Source organism: Pelodiscus sinensis, chromosome 12 (assembly GCF_049634645.1).
Source record: "Pelodiscus sinensis isolate JC-2024 chromosome 12, ASM4963464v1, whole genome shotgun sequence".
Classification (NCBI taxonomy): domain Eukaryota; kingdom Metazoa; phylum Chordata; order Testudines; family Trionychidae; genus Pelodiscus; species Pelodiscus sinensis.
Window position 1 is genome coordinate 14095691 of NC_134722.1, and position 17365 is coordinate 14113055.

At 38.7% G+C, this 17365-nt stretch overlaps 1 protein-coding gene across 1 annotated transcript in view; it reads right to left on the reverse strand.

Moving 5' to 3' along the window:
• The window catches only part of VAT1L (vesicle amine transport 1 like), a 98389-nt gene that overhangs the window by 50584 nt on the left and 30440 nt on the right, over window positions 1-17365 (reverse strand). The window contains exons 4-7 of the mRNA XM_006122434.4: window positions 9813-9955; window positions 5499-5602; window positions 4383-4438; window positions 749-943 (exon numbers count right to left, since the gene is read on the reverse strand). Coding sequence (XP_006122496.1) covers window positions 749-943; window positions 4383-4438; window positions 5499-5602; window positions 9813-9955 — 498 coding nt within the window. The remainder of the gene's footprint in view (window positions 1-748; window positions 944-4382; window positions 4439-5498; window positions 5603-9812; window positions 9956-17365) is intronic.

A 17365-nucleotide genomic window follows, 5' to 3' on the forward strand; every position in this document is an offset into this window, starting at 1 on the left:
ATGTGTCAAACTTGGAACATTTCATAAACTCAAGACAAAAAAATTAAACCTCCAGGTCTTACTATAATAAAATTAAAAAATAAATGTCTGTTCAGTCTGCTAAGACAACCAGATATTTCTTCTATTAACATTTTAGGAATAGCACAGTTTTCAGAATATAGTGGCTTGGTAAGCAGCAGACTAATTTGATCACAATCTTTTAAACAAAGTTGAAGCAGCAATAGAAAAAAATTGTCCCTGAACATTTATTCAAATCAGAAGACACTTTTGATCTGCCCAGCTCAGTAACACACCTGCATTCACGAGAGGTTAGACGGATCTAGCACAAATATAGGCAAGAAACAAATCTCTATCTAATGAATTGGACTAACCATTCATTGAAAGCAGATTGAGTAGTATTCAACTATAACTTCTTAACTTCTGCAATTCATGCTTCATTGCCAAACAATTCACCCACTCACAAAATAGAAAGAATACTATGCAACAATCCAACATTTCATACATTATGAGTATTTGCAACAAACAAGGAACAAATCATCTGCAAAAGCAAAAGTTATTCATTGTGGAAATGTGTGCATCATTCTTGACAACAAAGAAATGTGCCACTGTCAGGGGTTTTGCAAACAGTTCACTCTCAGAAGAAAATGTGTTGGATAAATTACTGTAAATAATTTTCTCTGATTTCATATTTCAAAATAATTATTTACTTTATGAATTTAAGAAACAAGGGAGGGAACCTTTTTCCTACCTCTTCCAGGGCCCATAATGAATCAACCAGAGGCTTGATCTTCTTCTCATTGTACAGTGTTATCAGTTTGTCCATTATGCCCTTAATTAGGCCACTTCGACCCTGTTTGAAAAGTAGATTTAGCAGAGAAAATCCAGCAATGACTTTATTTTCTTCATACAGCTTGATAGGGTTCACTTTCTCAACCTGCCACCACTGGAGAGAAACAAATGGCATGAAGGTTAACAGAACAAACACACAGGAAAAAGGGTTTCACAATAATACTGTGTATGCAAACAGCTTATTAGCAATCTAGATGAGCTTACATCTCCCATGGAAGAATAAGTAAGCGTAGCATAAAAGTTCTCTTCAAAAGTTCCATAAAAGGACACAACATTGATTCAAAAGCCCATGAATTTCAAGGATATTAAGAAAAAAAACAAAGCAAAAATACAGAAGCTCTGTTTTGATGGCAGCTGAAGGGCTAGGGTGAAGGAGAAAGGATTTCATGAAAGAAAAATGTGAACAATAGCAGCAGAAAGGCACAGTATGAGGAAATAGCTGCATGGAAAACTGAGCTGTCTTATGTAGAAAAGTCTCAGAGGGCTAGTCATGTTAGTCTGTAACCTGAAAAACAAAAAACAAAACAAAAACCAATGAATAGTCCTGTAGCACCTTAGGGTAGATCTATATAGCAGGGCTAAAGCTGAAATAAGCTACGGAACTTGAGCTATGTCAGTTGCATAGCTTAAGTCAAAATAGCGTATTTCGGCTTTTGGTGCAGTCTACACAGCAGGAAATTGAAGAAAGAGCACTCTTCCTCCAACTTCCCTTACTCCTTGTAAAATAAGGGATACAGGAATTGAAGTAAGAAGTCCTCCAGCTCACCATTATTTCGATATTATGTCAAAATAACTGCTTGTAGTGTAGATGCGGACTATTTTACTTTGGAGTAACACCAGTTATTCTGAAATAACACTGCTGCGTAGATGTACCCTTAGAGACTAACAAATTATATATATATAAATATATAAATAAAAGAGAGAGAGAATGAATATCATGAGCTTTCATTGGCACAACCCATGTGAGACCCATCTGAAGAAGTGGGTTGTGCCCATGAGAGCTCATGATTCTATCTATTTGCTAGTCTAAGGGTGTGTCTAGACTACAGGGATTTTTGGGAAAAAGTGGCATTTTTTCAAAAAAAAATCTTTACCTGCATCTAGACTACCACTGTGTTCGGTCAATAAATCAAAAGAACGTGGCTTTTTTTTTACCGTGATAAACCTAGTTTTACGAGGAATAATGCCTTTTTTCAAAAGTGCTCTTTCAAAAAAAAGGTGCTATGTAATGCAAACTGTGCTTTTTTGAAAGAGAGCATCCAGACTGCCCGGGTGCTCTCTTTTAAAAAAAGCGGCTTGCTTTTTCGAAAGGACTGGTTGTAGACTAGACGCACTTTTCTGAAAGAGGCTTTTTTCAAAAGATACTTTTGAAAGAGGCTTGCAGACTAGACGTAGTCTAAGACACTACAGGACTACTCCTTGTCTTATGTAGAGTAATGGCTATAAAAATACACTTGATTGTTTTTTGTGCCCAAATTCCAAAATTACCAGAGCAGTCTTATCCTAGCCACAAGGTTTGCACAAAGAAACAGGGTAGACAGACATGTAACTAACTGATTTGCATATGAAGCTCAAATGCAGGTTTTTGCTGGGCAAAAGTAGACAATTGGGAGAATCGGATGGATAGTCCTGTGACCAAGGGGCAGGATTTAGGAGTCTTGAATTATATTTGTAGCTCTGCCAGAGTCTTCCTTTGTTAACCTTAGGGAAGCTGCTTAACCCCTCTGTAAAAACCTTAACTCTACTTCCCCCCCAATAGCCCAACCCACCAAAAATATCATACAATCCTCACTGCTGCTCTAGCTCCTGCTGAAGTCTTGTACATTAATACATTAGGGAGTCTTGAATGATCTCTAATGATGTTATTTTTGATGATTTTAGCCCCAGGGCAGCCTTGGGAGTGAGATCCCACATCTTAGCAAGTTTTAGTCTAGTGGGCAAAATTTTAATTAATTTTTTTTTATAGTTCTTGGGAAGAATTTTCAAAGGGTTAATTAGATTAGTGTAAAAAGCAGTTTACATCTTTCTGAACAATTTGGTGCACTATTTAACATTTTGATTAAATATTCTCTTATTGTTTTTTCAGCTTCTGGAGATGGCATTATTACCCCCAGTAGCCATTACAAAGCAGCTATTGACTCATTCTGGTTTAAGGAATTTTAATATAGGCCCAGACATGTTGACTAGAGCTTTTGTTTTAGCCTACAACTTCCATACAGTTTATCACCACCATAGCTCCAGGGTACCTGGTTTCAAGACAGTTGTAATGTGCAACACTGTGGATACCAAAGTTTTAATCTGATTATGAAACACTTATAGCCCCGCCTAGTGGTTTGTGTTAGTATCTTTCAAAAAAAAAAATCTTATTCTCCTGGCCTCTCTTGGATTCAGATGGAGAATCAGTAGCTCAAGGAACTACTTGCTAACTGTTGCTTTCTTCAAAACCTATAGGAGCTGTTCTAAACTAGTGGGAGCCAATTTCATTTCCACCAGGGCTGGCTACACTATCCATTGCAAAACATGAACACCAGCTGAACTCTGAGTTTTAAGAAGCTTCAGGGGGTAGCTGAGTTAGTCTGTACAGGATAAACGAAGAGACTGGTAGCACTTTAAAGACCAACAAAACATGTAGATGTTATAGATGAAGGGGTCATCTGCAGAAGTGGACTGTGCCCACGAAAGCACATGATACCATCTACATGTTCTGTTAGTCTTTAAAGTGCTACCAGACCATTTGTTGTTGTTTTTTAAAGTTTATTCTGAGAGTTAAGTACAGGCAGTCCCCGGGTTACATGGATCTGACTTACATCGGATCCCTACTTACAAACGGGGTGAGGCAACCCCGCACTAGCTGCTTCCCCCAGCAGACCAGGGAGACGCGAAGCTAGCGCCCCCGCCAGCAGACCAGGGAGACGCGGAGCGGCTTTTCTCAGCAGACACCTCAGCTTGAGAATAAAGGACTGAGGGAAGTGAGGTGTGGGAGAATAAAACTGAGCTCTGGAGAAATGTTTGGCTAGAGTTTCCCCTACAATATGTACCAGTTCCGACTTACATACAAATTCAACTTAAGAACAAACCTACAGTCCCTATCTTGTACGTAACCCGGGGACTGCCTGTATATTCTCAAATTCACGCCATTGTACTGACAGGCTTTTCAGAGACGTGAAGAACCCGTTGGGAGCTCAATTGTATAGTGAAGAGAACATGCTACTGCCAGTCAGAAAACAAACTGATAGTTTAGTTTTATCTAAGATATAAAATGACTTTACACAGATTATTGGCAACTCAAACATTTATTGCATAAAGAGGAGACTCTTGTCTAGCTGTCATAACAAAAGAAAAACATCATGCTCCACTCCATGTAACACTCTTTATTTGCACCAGTGTGTTGTTGTCTATTTGAGTTAGTAAAGAGTGAAATGGAGATAAATTATGTTGGTATTGGTAATGAAATAAGCTGCTAACAGCAACGGATTTCAGTGATAAATGCTAACAAGCGTGGCATTGCAAAACCACAGGAGTACTACACTTACTGATTTTGCAAAGCTAAAGAAGCTTTTTGTTTCCCCAGTAACCATATTGGATGAACCTAGGGGGGAAAAAAAAGAGCACATATATGTTAACATCCCTTAACATGCCAATGAATGAGGCCATTTAATGGTCTGCATTAAAAATAAAACAACAACAAATAAGATTTCTTCTTTGTTTTTTTCCCAAATTGCATAAGGTTCAATGATGCCCTTCCTTTTTATCATTGGTACAGCAATCAAAGAAGTCAAGTTGATAGCATCCTACACATTTCAAGAACAAAAGAAAAAGTCGTTCCTACCAAATGACAGCCAAGTATTCATTATTTCTAAAACCACCAATTCAGCCTCTCAGAAAGATGTTCATAGACAAGGAGACTAGAGAATATTAGGTATTTGGTAGCAAATCCCTTCTTCCCTATTACAGTTTCCTCTCTACCATTATAGTTTAACAGCTAATGATAGCTAGAACCATGTAAACTTCCTCTCTGGCTCTGTCTTCAAAGATATGTAATTTATTTAACTATCCTCTCAGAGAGGCTGGAGGTGTTACTATTTCATTAGCAGTAAGGTATGTGGCATACAGAATTGTAGGAAAGCTATTCCATTATTAAACATGCTGAGTGGCCAGTGACACAGGCTGAGGCTCTAAAATGTGAGATTTAGAAGTGTGGGTACAGTTTGCACTGCTTGGTGTCAGACCAAATTAAATACTTCCAGAATGGCAGTCTTTCTACAGTTCCATTCATCATACTGTGGTTACTTCTGCCAAACTGTTAGCTTCCTGTGGCTTCTGGAATAAGAGATTCAAAGTCACTCCCCAAACTTATTCCTTCTAGAGGGATATATTTGACCATACAACCAGTTTTGCCTTTCAATATTTTGAAAAAAAACAAACAAAAAAAAACACACCTGTTTTTCACAAACTGAATTCTCCTATGTTTTTAGCCTATAAAGAATTCAGCTCCTCCAAAACTCTTGACTAAAAATGATTGTACTGACAAAGTGTAACATGACAGTCATGTATACTCTTCATATTCCCTGGTGAGAATTTAGAAGTTTGGATGATTTAAAGGGTGTTCCCAAGTTTTATTTTAAAACTTGTTTTATGTTTTTACTCACCATATAAAATGTATGTCCCAAGTGGTTTGAGAAGACTGAGGCCTTTTCCAGTATTTTCTCCACACAGGCAATCCAGAACAATATCTACTCCTTCTGCTGAGATTCTAAAACACAAGAGTAGCAAAACTCACACTGCAACAGGAATGAAGACGTCACTTTTTTTTAACTGGTCTACTATAGGATTACTGTTTACAGAGCACCCACAGTTTCCAATGCATTCTAAAGAGCAACTAGTGATTTTGACACTTCAGTTGCAAAATATACAGCTTGAGCCATTTTAAGAACTTCTAGTTTAACAGAAGTGCTTAGCATTCACCTGCTGAAAACCAGGCGTTTCTTCTTGGGAATACAACAATGGAGACACCCAAGATCAATAGTTGCTTTTCAAAAACTTGGCCTAGAATCTCAACCCTGCCGCTCACAATCATGTTAAGTAGTTTCTCACTCGATCTCATTGACATTAATGGGCTATTTGTGGAGTAACTTATTACTAAATGCGAGTAAAGATGTCAGAATCTGACATCAGCTAAATATGTGAAATGGGGAGTGAGTTGCAACAAAACAAGCAAAGTGTTTTGTAAATGATTTCTTAGTTGCACTATTTTTGTGTATTTATTTCTTCTGGAAAAATTAATGAGGAAGAAGAGTATTGTGGTGTGATTAGAAAGCTATAGGTGACACAGATAATTATTGAGGAGTGTGAAGTTTGGCTTAATTGAGATTTGACTGAGATAGTCTATTACAGGATGACAAAAAAATATGCATATCTATCTCAGCAGTAGAGTTGTTACCAGACAAAGGAGGGAAATAAGCAGAACATGAGAAGGTAGAAATTATATTAGCAGCTGGATAACCATTCTCAGAGAACAGTTATTAATGGGTCACAGTCATGTTAGAAGGGCATAACAAATGGGGTTACAGAGGGGTCAGTTTTGGGACCAGTTCTGTTCAATATCTTCATTAAAGATTTAGCTAATAGCATAGACAGTATGCCTATTACATTTGTGGATGATACGAAGCTGGGAGGGGTTGCAAGTGGAGGGTAGGGATAGGGTCAAAATTCAAAATCCTTTAGAGGATAGGGTCAAAATTCAAAATGATTTGGACAAACTGGAAAAATGGTCTGAGGTAAATAGAATGAAGTTTAATAAGGACAAATGCAAAGTTCCCCATTTAGGAAGGAACAATGCGTGAAACTTACATGGAATGGGATGTGACTGTATAGGAAGGAGTACTACAGAAAGAGATATAGGAGTCAAGGTGGACCACAATCTAACTATGGAGTCAACAGTGTGACACTGTTGACAAAAAAAATAATCATGATTCTGGGATGCATTAATAGGAGCAAGACACGAGAAGTCATTCTTCTGCTCTACTCTGCGCTGATTAGGCTTCAATTGGAGTATTGTATTCAGTTCTGGGTACCACGTTTCAAGGAAGATGTGAAGAAATTGGAGAAGGCCCAGAGAAGAGCAACAAAATGATTAAAGGTCTAGAGAACATGACCTATGAGCAAAGACTGGAAGAACGGTGCTTGTTTCATTTAAAAAAAGAGAAGGCTGAGAGGGGACATGATACTGGATTTCAAGTATCTAAAAGGATGTTACAAGGAGGAGAGAGAAAAATTGTTCCCCTTGGCCTCTGAGAATAGGACAAGAGACAATGGGCTTAAATTGCAGTGAGGGAGGTTTAGGTCGAACATTCGGAAAAACTTCCTGTCAGGGTGGTTAAGCACGGGAATATGTTATCTAGGCAGATTGTAGAATCTCAAATCACTGGAGATGTTTAAGAGCAGGTTTGATGTACATCTACCAGGGATGATCTAGCCAGTGCTTGGTCCTGCTGAGAGAGCAAGGGACTGGACTTTATGACCTCCCGAGGTCCCTTCCCAGTTCTAGTATTCTATGGTCCTGTGATTCTTTGAATCAAACTGAGATTTGAGAGAGGTTAATAGGAGCCATCTACATGAATCCAAAGGCAGAATGTGGCTATAATTTGTGTAGCAAAGGATTTGAAATATTATGTGGTTCCAGCAAATAACCTTATTTGCAAGCATTTCTGAACTATAGCTCAGTATTCACCGGCCAAAAGAAAATTCTATTTTGTATCTGAAAAAGAATATCATCTGACAATATTCAGAACGTAAGCAAAAGAGAAATACTGTAATATAGCCAATACTTGAATGTGATTTCACATTTCTCTGGACTAAACTAAACCTGTGAGCTCTTGACCCCAGTTTGACTAAAACCTGCTATTCTACTTTATAACCAAGTAAATAACCCTAATAGTTGCAAATTATTTATCAGTTCTCTTTAATTATACAATTATGCCAACCACTGATACATTATTCTAGGATAATTATACCCTTGGCACTATCAAAGGCATAAGGTACAGTTTCTAATCCCCAAAAGCAACTATTAGCTGTGATGACCATACCTCTTGAAATTGCCTAACTGCAATTAGACAAAGTCAGAGAACAGGGAAAGCTTTATGACCTATAAAAAAAAATCTTTCATTTTTCTCAGAAAACAGAGAGCGAGCGAGCGAGCAAATGAGCTCTCAAATGTCTGCCAGAAGCACAATACAAAGAGCCACAAAACATGTGACTTCTTCCCTTAGTAGTGTAACCCTTAAGAACTGCTGATTTGTGTGGGCCAGTAATTTCCCCCAGTGGGTAAAGTAATATCTTCTATTGGACCAGCTTCTGCTGGTGAAAGAGAGACATATTGAGCTACACAGAGTCCTTTTTCAGGTCTGTTCAGCACCATGTAGCTCAAACATGTCTCTTTCACCAAACAGACCTTGGTCCAATAAAAGGTATTACCTCACATACCTTATCTTTCTAATATCCTTGGAATGCCACTGCTACAACAGTGCATGCAACAGTTTTCTCTATAGTTCGGTGCGTGATGAGCTTTCATTAGTAAACATGATACTCAACGTACCCTTTAATAATATTATCGGGATAGCAATTTTTTTTTCTTGTAAGCATCATCCCAAATATTCTTACTGGGAGATTTTGATATAAAACAGGAGCACATGAAGCAGATCAACCACATGCTGCCACCCAAGACATCTCTCTACTAGCGCTGGTCAGGAATTTTCAATCAAAATGTTTTTTTTTTCCCCCCCAATGGAAAATCCACTTTCAATCAATCTACATTTTCCATTTTCTGATACAAGGCAAAACCAAAATTCCAAATAGAGGAATTTCCCATGGGATGGACATTTTTATTTTCCCACAGCTCTATCCCCTGAATTTCAGTGACACACTCATCACCATGTCGTCATAATCATAACCATAATCATGGCAAACATAAAAAGAAAATGAGACATTTTGCAGGTATATTTTACCTTTATTCCAAATGGCCCTTAATCATACATCCCATAGACTGATCATAGGGGAAAATCCATTGGTAATAAGCCACAGTGAAGATTCCAAATTGCTTGTAGCGAACTCCATGTAGCAAAGTTTGTCTCCATTATAACTGGGTTCCACTGTAATAATCCCTTTGGAATACAGTAATGAACACCTACCACCACTGAAAGTGGGGCATTCCAAGGAGATTATCTCTTCCACTGGTAAAGCACAGGAGAAGTCAGTGTCCCATGCGTAAGAGTCAGAGAGTTGTTCTGAACTCTGATGAAAATGTGCTTCAAAATGTTACATGTTGAACAGGGAAAATTTTCTGTGAACATTGCTTCCCCTCCCCCATTTGTTCAGATTAACTCATCAGACCAACCCCCCCAAAATTGCGAAGAAACTGAAGCCTTAGTGACAACTTCAAGAGGCTACAGAATGACTCTAACTTTAAAGCAAACAAACACCATCTACTTACTCGCAATTCTGACACCATGGAACTCAAGATACTAGTGATTCACACAATACAAGAACCAAGACAGAACTGCACTAGATAATTCCCCCCCCCAAATTTGAATAAATTGCACCAAATCTACAATAAAAGACTTCATGAACAGCAAAAATTAAAGATGACCAGCCTATAGGAAAATAATAGAGATTAGATTTCCCTCAATTATGTTCTTTGTTCACTTTCATTTAATTCCTTTGGCTTGTGGTAGACATTTAAAAGTGAACATTATCACTAAAGCCTATGCTGATTCTAAAGTAAGAGGGAGATACTCATTTACTATAATTATCTTTTCATTGGGAAGACTGAAAATATCTACACTAAAGGAGTGCGCTTGTTTCAAAACCAACCTGTTTAACCAGTTCTCGTAGATATTCTTAACTAACTGTTTTCTTAGTAATACACTGGCTACTACAAATTCCGATAATCAAAATAAAACCCTTACCTCTTTACTTCTTGGACATAATCTGCATTTCTGTCAAACAGGTGAGTTACTGAATCTTTGATTGCTTCATGTTTGAATGAAGAAGCTGTTCCAAAAACTGTAACACTGGGGATTGTTGAGCAGAGCTGAGCAACAGCTTGACCCTGAAAATATATTGTCATATCAGTTCCAATAACAATCAATAACAAAGTCAGTTATTTGATTTCTTCCTGCCAATTTGCTCATCATACAATAAAATCCAAGCAGGCCTATGCAGTTTTCAAAACTTTCTTATATCAGACAATTCATAGTCACACAATAAATCAGCTGTAAATCCTCACAGATCCAGAAGAAATATTCTTTGGGGATAAAATTAATTTAACAAGTGGTAAATTATACTTGGAAAACTATCACGCATCTCTTTCACAATGGTATTTTGAAGTGAATACCGTTACTGCAAAATTTTCACATGAAAAGGACAGCATCCATTTAAAATGACACTTTTGCAAGACAGACATTTACATACTGCTGTTATAGGTTACACCTACAATGATTATTACTGAGGGATTACCAGAAAATATTTCTATTTTTTCCCTCAGTTTGTTTACTATGGGCATTTGTCAGCCTCTTAGGCCAGAGTTTTTCCATGTACATTAGGGAAATCCACAATAATCAGTGGAACTTACGCTCACCTGTATGTGGTACAGCTTTAGGCTTTGAAAGCTTTTAAATACGTTTGTTACTTGTGTCACTATAAGCAGGTGAGCAGTGGACTTCCCATTTACTTCAAATTACCATGAGTGCGCTGAGTAAGAGGTATAGTTTCAGTGAGACTTAGGGTTCCACAGCCCATATTCTCTTGGGTATTTAGTTTTCTAACTTCAAAGAAAGCATGTCTTTTATATAAAAAGAGACTTTATGTAAAGTTCACTGTGAGTTAGACACCTAAAAACCTTTGATAATCTGGGTACTTATGTCACTGGCACTTATGACATACAAACTGGTACTTATGACATACTAGCGGGATGTCACTGGTTTCTTGCTACAGTCCCTTGCTTCCATTTGGGTGGGTTTCTCACAGAGCAACAAACCAAAAAATGGGTACTAGAATAGGATATGAAATTTTAAGTGCCAGTGTAATAAATGAAATTACTTAACTCATTTATGAAAAGAATTAACATGATTTTAAGTTAATGGTCTCTCTACTAAAGAAAAAAGACTCAGAGCATGCACTAAAGCTTTTCAGAGTTTTTAATATTTTTTCTTCCAAAACTGGTCCTTCAAAAACAATATTTTTAGGAAAAATTAAATGACATTACAGAAATTTCTCATTTTTTTAATAATTTTCTGATTTCTTTTCTTGAGCAGAACATTTTACTGAATTCTTAAAATAAAGATTGTTTATAAAGTTATATTTCTTTCATTTAGAGAAACCACATTTTCTTACAGAAAACTGAGTATTGAGTGAACAAAAACTTTTGAATGTGACTTACAAAAGTTTTATGGAAAAAAAATGCAGAAAGTTTCATGGAAAATGCAAAACAGAAAATTTCAAAATGTTGACTTTTTTGCAAAATCTTCCCATTTTCAATCTTCTTTCTGCACATATAAAGTATGCTTTTTTCACTACTTATATGCATAATTCATCATGGCTAGGTCTCTGATAACTGCTTAATGTGCAACAGCAGCAAAAAAGCTAACAATGTTAGGTAGTCAGAGGGGTAGCCATGTTAGTCTGTAACTTTAAAAACAATGAGTAGTCCTGTAGCACCTTAGAGACCAAGATTTTAGATAAATAGTATCATGAGCTTTTGTGATAAGACAGCAAATATCATAATGCCAATATATAAATCCACGATGCGCCCATAACTTGAATAATGGATTCAATTCTAATCATCTCATTTAAAAAAAAGATACATCAGAAATAGAAATGGTACAGAGAAGGACAACAAAAATTATTAAAGGTATGAAATAGTTGCTATTTAAAGGGAGATTAAAAAAACTGGGACTTCTCAATTTGGAAAGGAAACAACTAAGTGGTAATATGATAGAAGTCTATAAAATCATGAATGGTATAGAGAAAGTGTATGCTAATTAGTCCTTCATATACCACAAGAGCTAGAGGCCATCCAATTAAATTAATAGGCAGCAGGTTTAAAACAAACAGCAGGAAGAACTGCTTTACACAATGTAGTCAAGTTATGGCACTTGTTGCCATGGAATATTGTGAAGAGCAAAATAATAACTTGCTTTAAAAAAGAATTAGATACATTTGTGGAGGATAGGCCCAGCAATGGCTATTAGTCAAGATTTGTTTCTGTACTTAGATCTCTTCAATCACCCACGAGTTCACCCATCTTCTAGATACCCTTTATGGTCACTTATGTCACCAAAGGACATGACAGAATCTGCTTGGCATAATGAGTAGTCAGCAACAACATTCATTAATCACTGCCTCATCACCCACCTAAACATCTACCCACTGGCTGCGTCTAGACTGGCAAGTTTTTCCACAAACAGCCGCTTTTGCGGAAAAACTTGCCAGCTGTCTATCCTGGCTGCTTGAATTTGCGCAAGAACACTGATGATCTAATGTAAGATTGTTAGTGTTCTTGCGCAAATACTATGCTGCTCCCGCTCGGGAAAAAGCCCTCTTGCGCAAATTCTTTTGCTCAAGAGGGCCAGTGTAGACAGGTAAAAACTGTTTTGCGCAAAAAAGCCCCGATTGGCGAAAATGGCCATCGGGGATATCGGGGCTTTTTTGCGCAAAACCGCGTCTAGATTGGCATGGATGATTTTCCGCAAAAGCATCCGTGACAATCTAGACGCTCTTTTCCGCAAATGTTTTTAACGGAAAAACTTTTCCATTAAAAGCATTTGCGGAAAATCATGCCAGTCTAGACGCAGCCACTATGTTTTACCCTGCCAAGACTCCTGCAGTCATCCTTGAACCATTTTTGGACAGGACAGGGCAACCATCAACTTCAGATGAGGTTGCATGTGTGTGATGAATGCCCATTGGCTTACTCTGACAAGAGAGGAGGGGTTTACTGGCTTTTCACTAGGCTGATGATGCTATCAAATGGCTGGGAACACTCCACATCTTCTGAAGAACCCAGATGGTCAGGGATGTAACCTTACACTCTGAGTGCCCTTAAGCTTCTGATTGTCAGACCTGGGATTGAACAACAGGGGATGGATCACTGATGATTGACCTGTTCTTTTTGTCCCCTCTGAAGCATCTGACGTTCTCCTCTGTCAAAAGACAGGACTAGATGGACCAGTGATCAGACCTAGCATTTCCATTCTTATGTTCACCATTATTCATCTTATTAAGGCTGCAGTCAAACTATAGAACAGTAACTTTCTCCCTCTCAGTTTCACCATTTCCATTTTAAGGTAGAACTGACAACAATGGGATCAACCTAATCTGATAAATGGTATTATGTGACTCTACAGCACAATGAAAAACACATGCTTTCAGACGTGTACTTGAGCTTGGAGATTTTAGACAATCGTTTCCCTAATTTTTTGTCTCTAAAAAGCAAATTTTCATTCTCTCTAATTATCACTACAAATCCTTCCATAGAAACACCATAAGTAATGTTTACAATCCTCTTTGGCATTGTTCCTTTGGAACAAAATTTTGGCACATGCAACATGACAATAAATACCATGCTGAAAAGGAACAGGATTAGCCACACTCTGCTACTTGTAGTTGACATCATTTATCAGGAGGGGCATAGCCTAAGAGTTCTAGAGAGCACCGATTTTATTAAGAATAGTCAGGACCAGCCCACAACATTTTGGCACCTGAGTCAGGGAGCTCAAATGACGACCCCATGCCCCCTCGCTTGAGCCAAAACTTAGAAAGGTCTCAATTCTACCTTCTTTCAGTTCTACTCCTCTCATGGTACTGCTGCTCTGCTACCTACATATGCACCAGCAGCAGACACAATTTTCTACACTCTGGCACTCTGGGTCCTAGTGGCGCTCCCCCTCTCCCTCCCCCCCCCCCCCCCCCCCGCCCCAGTCTGGCACCTGAGGCGGCCACTTCAATTCACCTCATGGTAGGGCCAGCCCTAAGTATAATCTGGGAGCATAGCCTTAAAGATTTTGAAAATGTTTGGAAACAGCTTAGGCTAATCATGTACATTTCTCCTCTAGGGAAAGTTCTGCAGCATGTCATGCCTACCTTTAAAATAAGATCTATGGTAGATTGTAAACATTTGATCTTGATACACAGCTACGGTAGTTTGGTCCCACTATATCAGGGTTTTGTAGCACTAGTGAGAAAGTGGGAGGCATAGAAAATGCTCTATCTGGTCCAGTGTGCCTACAATAGCCACAGCGTCTTGCTGTGCTTACAATAGGAGATAAGTATGAGCGTGTATGACGAAGATTGCATACTTGAATGTGACTACCCTACTTGCTTTATTAATAACATAACACTACGCTTTAGGATTGGATGCCTGTTAAATGAGGGATCAGAAAAGACTTTGAATGATATTTCACAGTTGAGTTTAGTTTTGTGTCATTTTCTCAAATGTCTTTTTAGGATAATTTTGCCATTTTTAAGGTAGTTTTGCAATTTTACAGCAGAGAGGTTGAGCTATGTAGTGCTTTTTAAGATGATCCAGCAGAAAGTATGAAATATCTTGCAGGATTTTGAACCTGTCACATTGATTAAGTTTTTCTGAACTATGAAATACAATTGCAACCACTGCTTCATGATCAAGTTCACGATATGACTGTCTGAATATAACAAAGAAAAGTCACATTGCTCTTCTGTAGAAGGTGAAACAAGGAGCAAGTGCGGTACAAAATGAATCCAGATTCTCCTACCACTTCAAATGAGACTTATTTAATAGTTATTCTTGATCTAATTGAAAACAAGAGCTGGCTGGAAAAATTATTTTTTTTGTCAGTTTGTTGATTCCTCACAATCAAAACGTTCTTTGGAGACAGCTAATAAGTTCCTCTGAAACCTAGGCTGCTGGCTCCCAAGCTCTGGGGCTTTTTGCTCTTTTATGGCTCCTTAAGCATCCAGACTCCTGGCTCCCTTGCATCCTACCTGGCGGAGTTTGTTTTGAAGTTATCTACATGAGCATTTTCCATTGTAATTTCCATTTCACAGGGAATTTTAAAATTTGTTTGTTTTGTTTTCAAAAGGCACAAAACCAGAAGTTTGAAGTCCTGAAATATGCTGTGAAATTGAAGTACTGTTTTCCACACAGTATCACTGAAAGCGGAATAGTTAGGCTAGAAGCAGAGCTCTGCAAAACTTTCATATCAAGACCAGCTTTTGCATGATTTAATTACAATCTCGATCTAGGTCAGGGGAGATGTTTGTAATCAGTTTTGGGTGAATGCATTCTGTATGATTATATATATATTTAGGAGGAGTTTTTAAACAGACAGATGGACAGACTCTTCCAAATATATAGTAGATTCCATATCTTGCTTGTGAATGATAGAGTGAGTGAAAACAAATTAACGACCCTGTCTTGCAAGGCCTCTGCATGTAGGGCTTCTATTGAAACCAAAGAGCTCATAAAATACACAGGATACCTTGCATATTAAAGTACAGATCTTGCAAGTAGTTCCTTGTCAATGGAAGCTCCTATGCTTGGGCAGAATTTCACTGAAGTTAACAGAGTTGCATGTGGGTGCAGAAGTTTGCTTGTGGGGAGCGCTTTGCTGGTTCTGTGCTTTAAATGGACTGAGTTTTACATTGCTAGTCACAGCAGGCTTTAAATGCTCTGGATTAACAAAAAAAATATTTGAACTTTCTTGAGGTTGGAGGACGGTGATAATGCATCAAAACAGAGTTGCAAGACATTTGGAATAGAATATGGAGTTATCCCTACATTTAGTTAAAACAGATGCACAGAAGACACATTTATAAGCCACATTCAGCCTGATTGCACCTGTGTCACCTCACTGAGACTTGGAGGCAAGAACCGGCTTTGTGGTTTGAATGATGATGTCTGGCTTAATTTAGCAAACCCTCACTATATTTCCAGCCAAAGGCTGGCATTTGTAAACTGCCTGCTTGGTTAATAAGATCATCCATGGATAAACACATTCTTGTTTATTCCAACCAGAGCTCCGGGTGACATGATATGTAAATATCAGCAATCAATGCTTTTATTTACACTAGGCTAACTAGATAATCCTGAGAGCCTTGGCATCCTCCCTCAAAACGATCAATGTAATTTTCATTGGAACGCCTCGCAATGATGTTTTCTAGGAAAGGACATGATTTCTACTTATACTGTTGTCTGAGGAACTGTATAAATAGAAAGCAAAAGATAGCACCGGCCTCAAAGAGCTTACAAATGACAGTGTGGGAAAGTGTAGGAGAAACAGAGGGTGAAATCCAAACATAGAATGATTACATGACATGCCCGAGGGCCCCGGGGAAAGGTAGGGTGGGTGGGTGGGTGTGGGCGTGTGTGTGTCCCACCACAGAATGGGGCCTTGGACAGAAGGGGCAGGACCGGGACAGTTAGCCTTCAGTGCCACTCAAATTGCAGTGCTGCCCCCCGGGACTTCAGCACCACGCGAGCAGCACGCTGGTGGCAATTCAAAGGGTCTCAGCTGCCGCCATTGCCACAGTAGCAGTGGCTGGAAGCCCCAGGCCCCTTTGAATTGCCAGGCCCTAGGACAATTGCCCCCTTTACTCTGCTCCCCCTTTTGGCAGGCCTGGACATTCCTTAATGTAACACAGGAAGCTGGAACTGAACCCAGAAATGCTGAATCCCAGCCCAGCATCTCAAAGCAGAGGCCAGCTTTTCTTTCTGTCGTCAGCCATTTTTGCTTAAGAGGGAATTCCTCGACCCTCCAATATCAAAGGGAACCCAATTCTTTTATTAGTTTTCCCACTCACTTCCACCAATATTTGAATACAATTTTAATCCCTGCTCTGTAAGAAAATTACACCATTATCTTATAGTGGAAACCGGAACTCCTTTTGGTACCATTCTCTTTGTAGCCTCACTTCTACTGTGGGACTGGTTTCATTTGGTGCCAGTTTTCATTTTGATGCATCCTAACCAGACTGGGACAGTATGAATCACCATCATCTAAGTAGATATTTTGTGCAGGACACTAGAATAATAAGAGTCAGAATTTTACTTCACTATATTAGTTTTCTGTATACAGTCCCTCTAACCTGAGGGGAAAGGGAAGGATAAATGTTCCCTAAATCATAAACACTGAATATTGAAATGGTTAAACTATTATAGTAGAAAGCCACTTAATACAAGGCATATACATGATATAAAATTTCCCAGGGTTTCACATTTCCAAAAGAGCACCAGGCCAAGAAGAAATTATGTGTGCAAAACCAGCTGCAGATTGGGTGGTGCACCCATTATAGATAAAAGCCGGACCTAAATCTCAGACTACAACAGCCTTCTGGAACGCGTAGGATGTTTAAAGTCCAAATGACTGCGGCTGCGCAGAGCCCGGGCACAAGTGTGGCTCCCCTCCTGCAGGCCGGCCAGCTCGCCTGCGCTGCGCTCTACTTTCCCCCCGCTGGCAGCAGGTATGTGCAATTACCTTAAAGT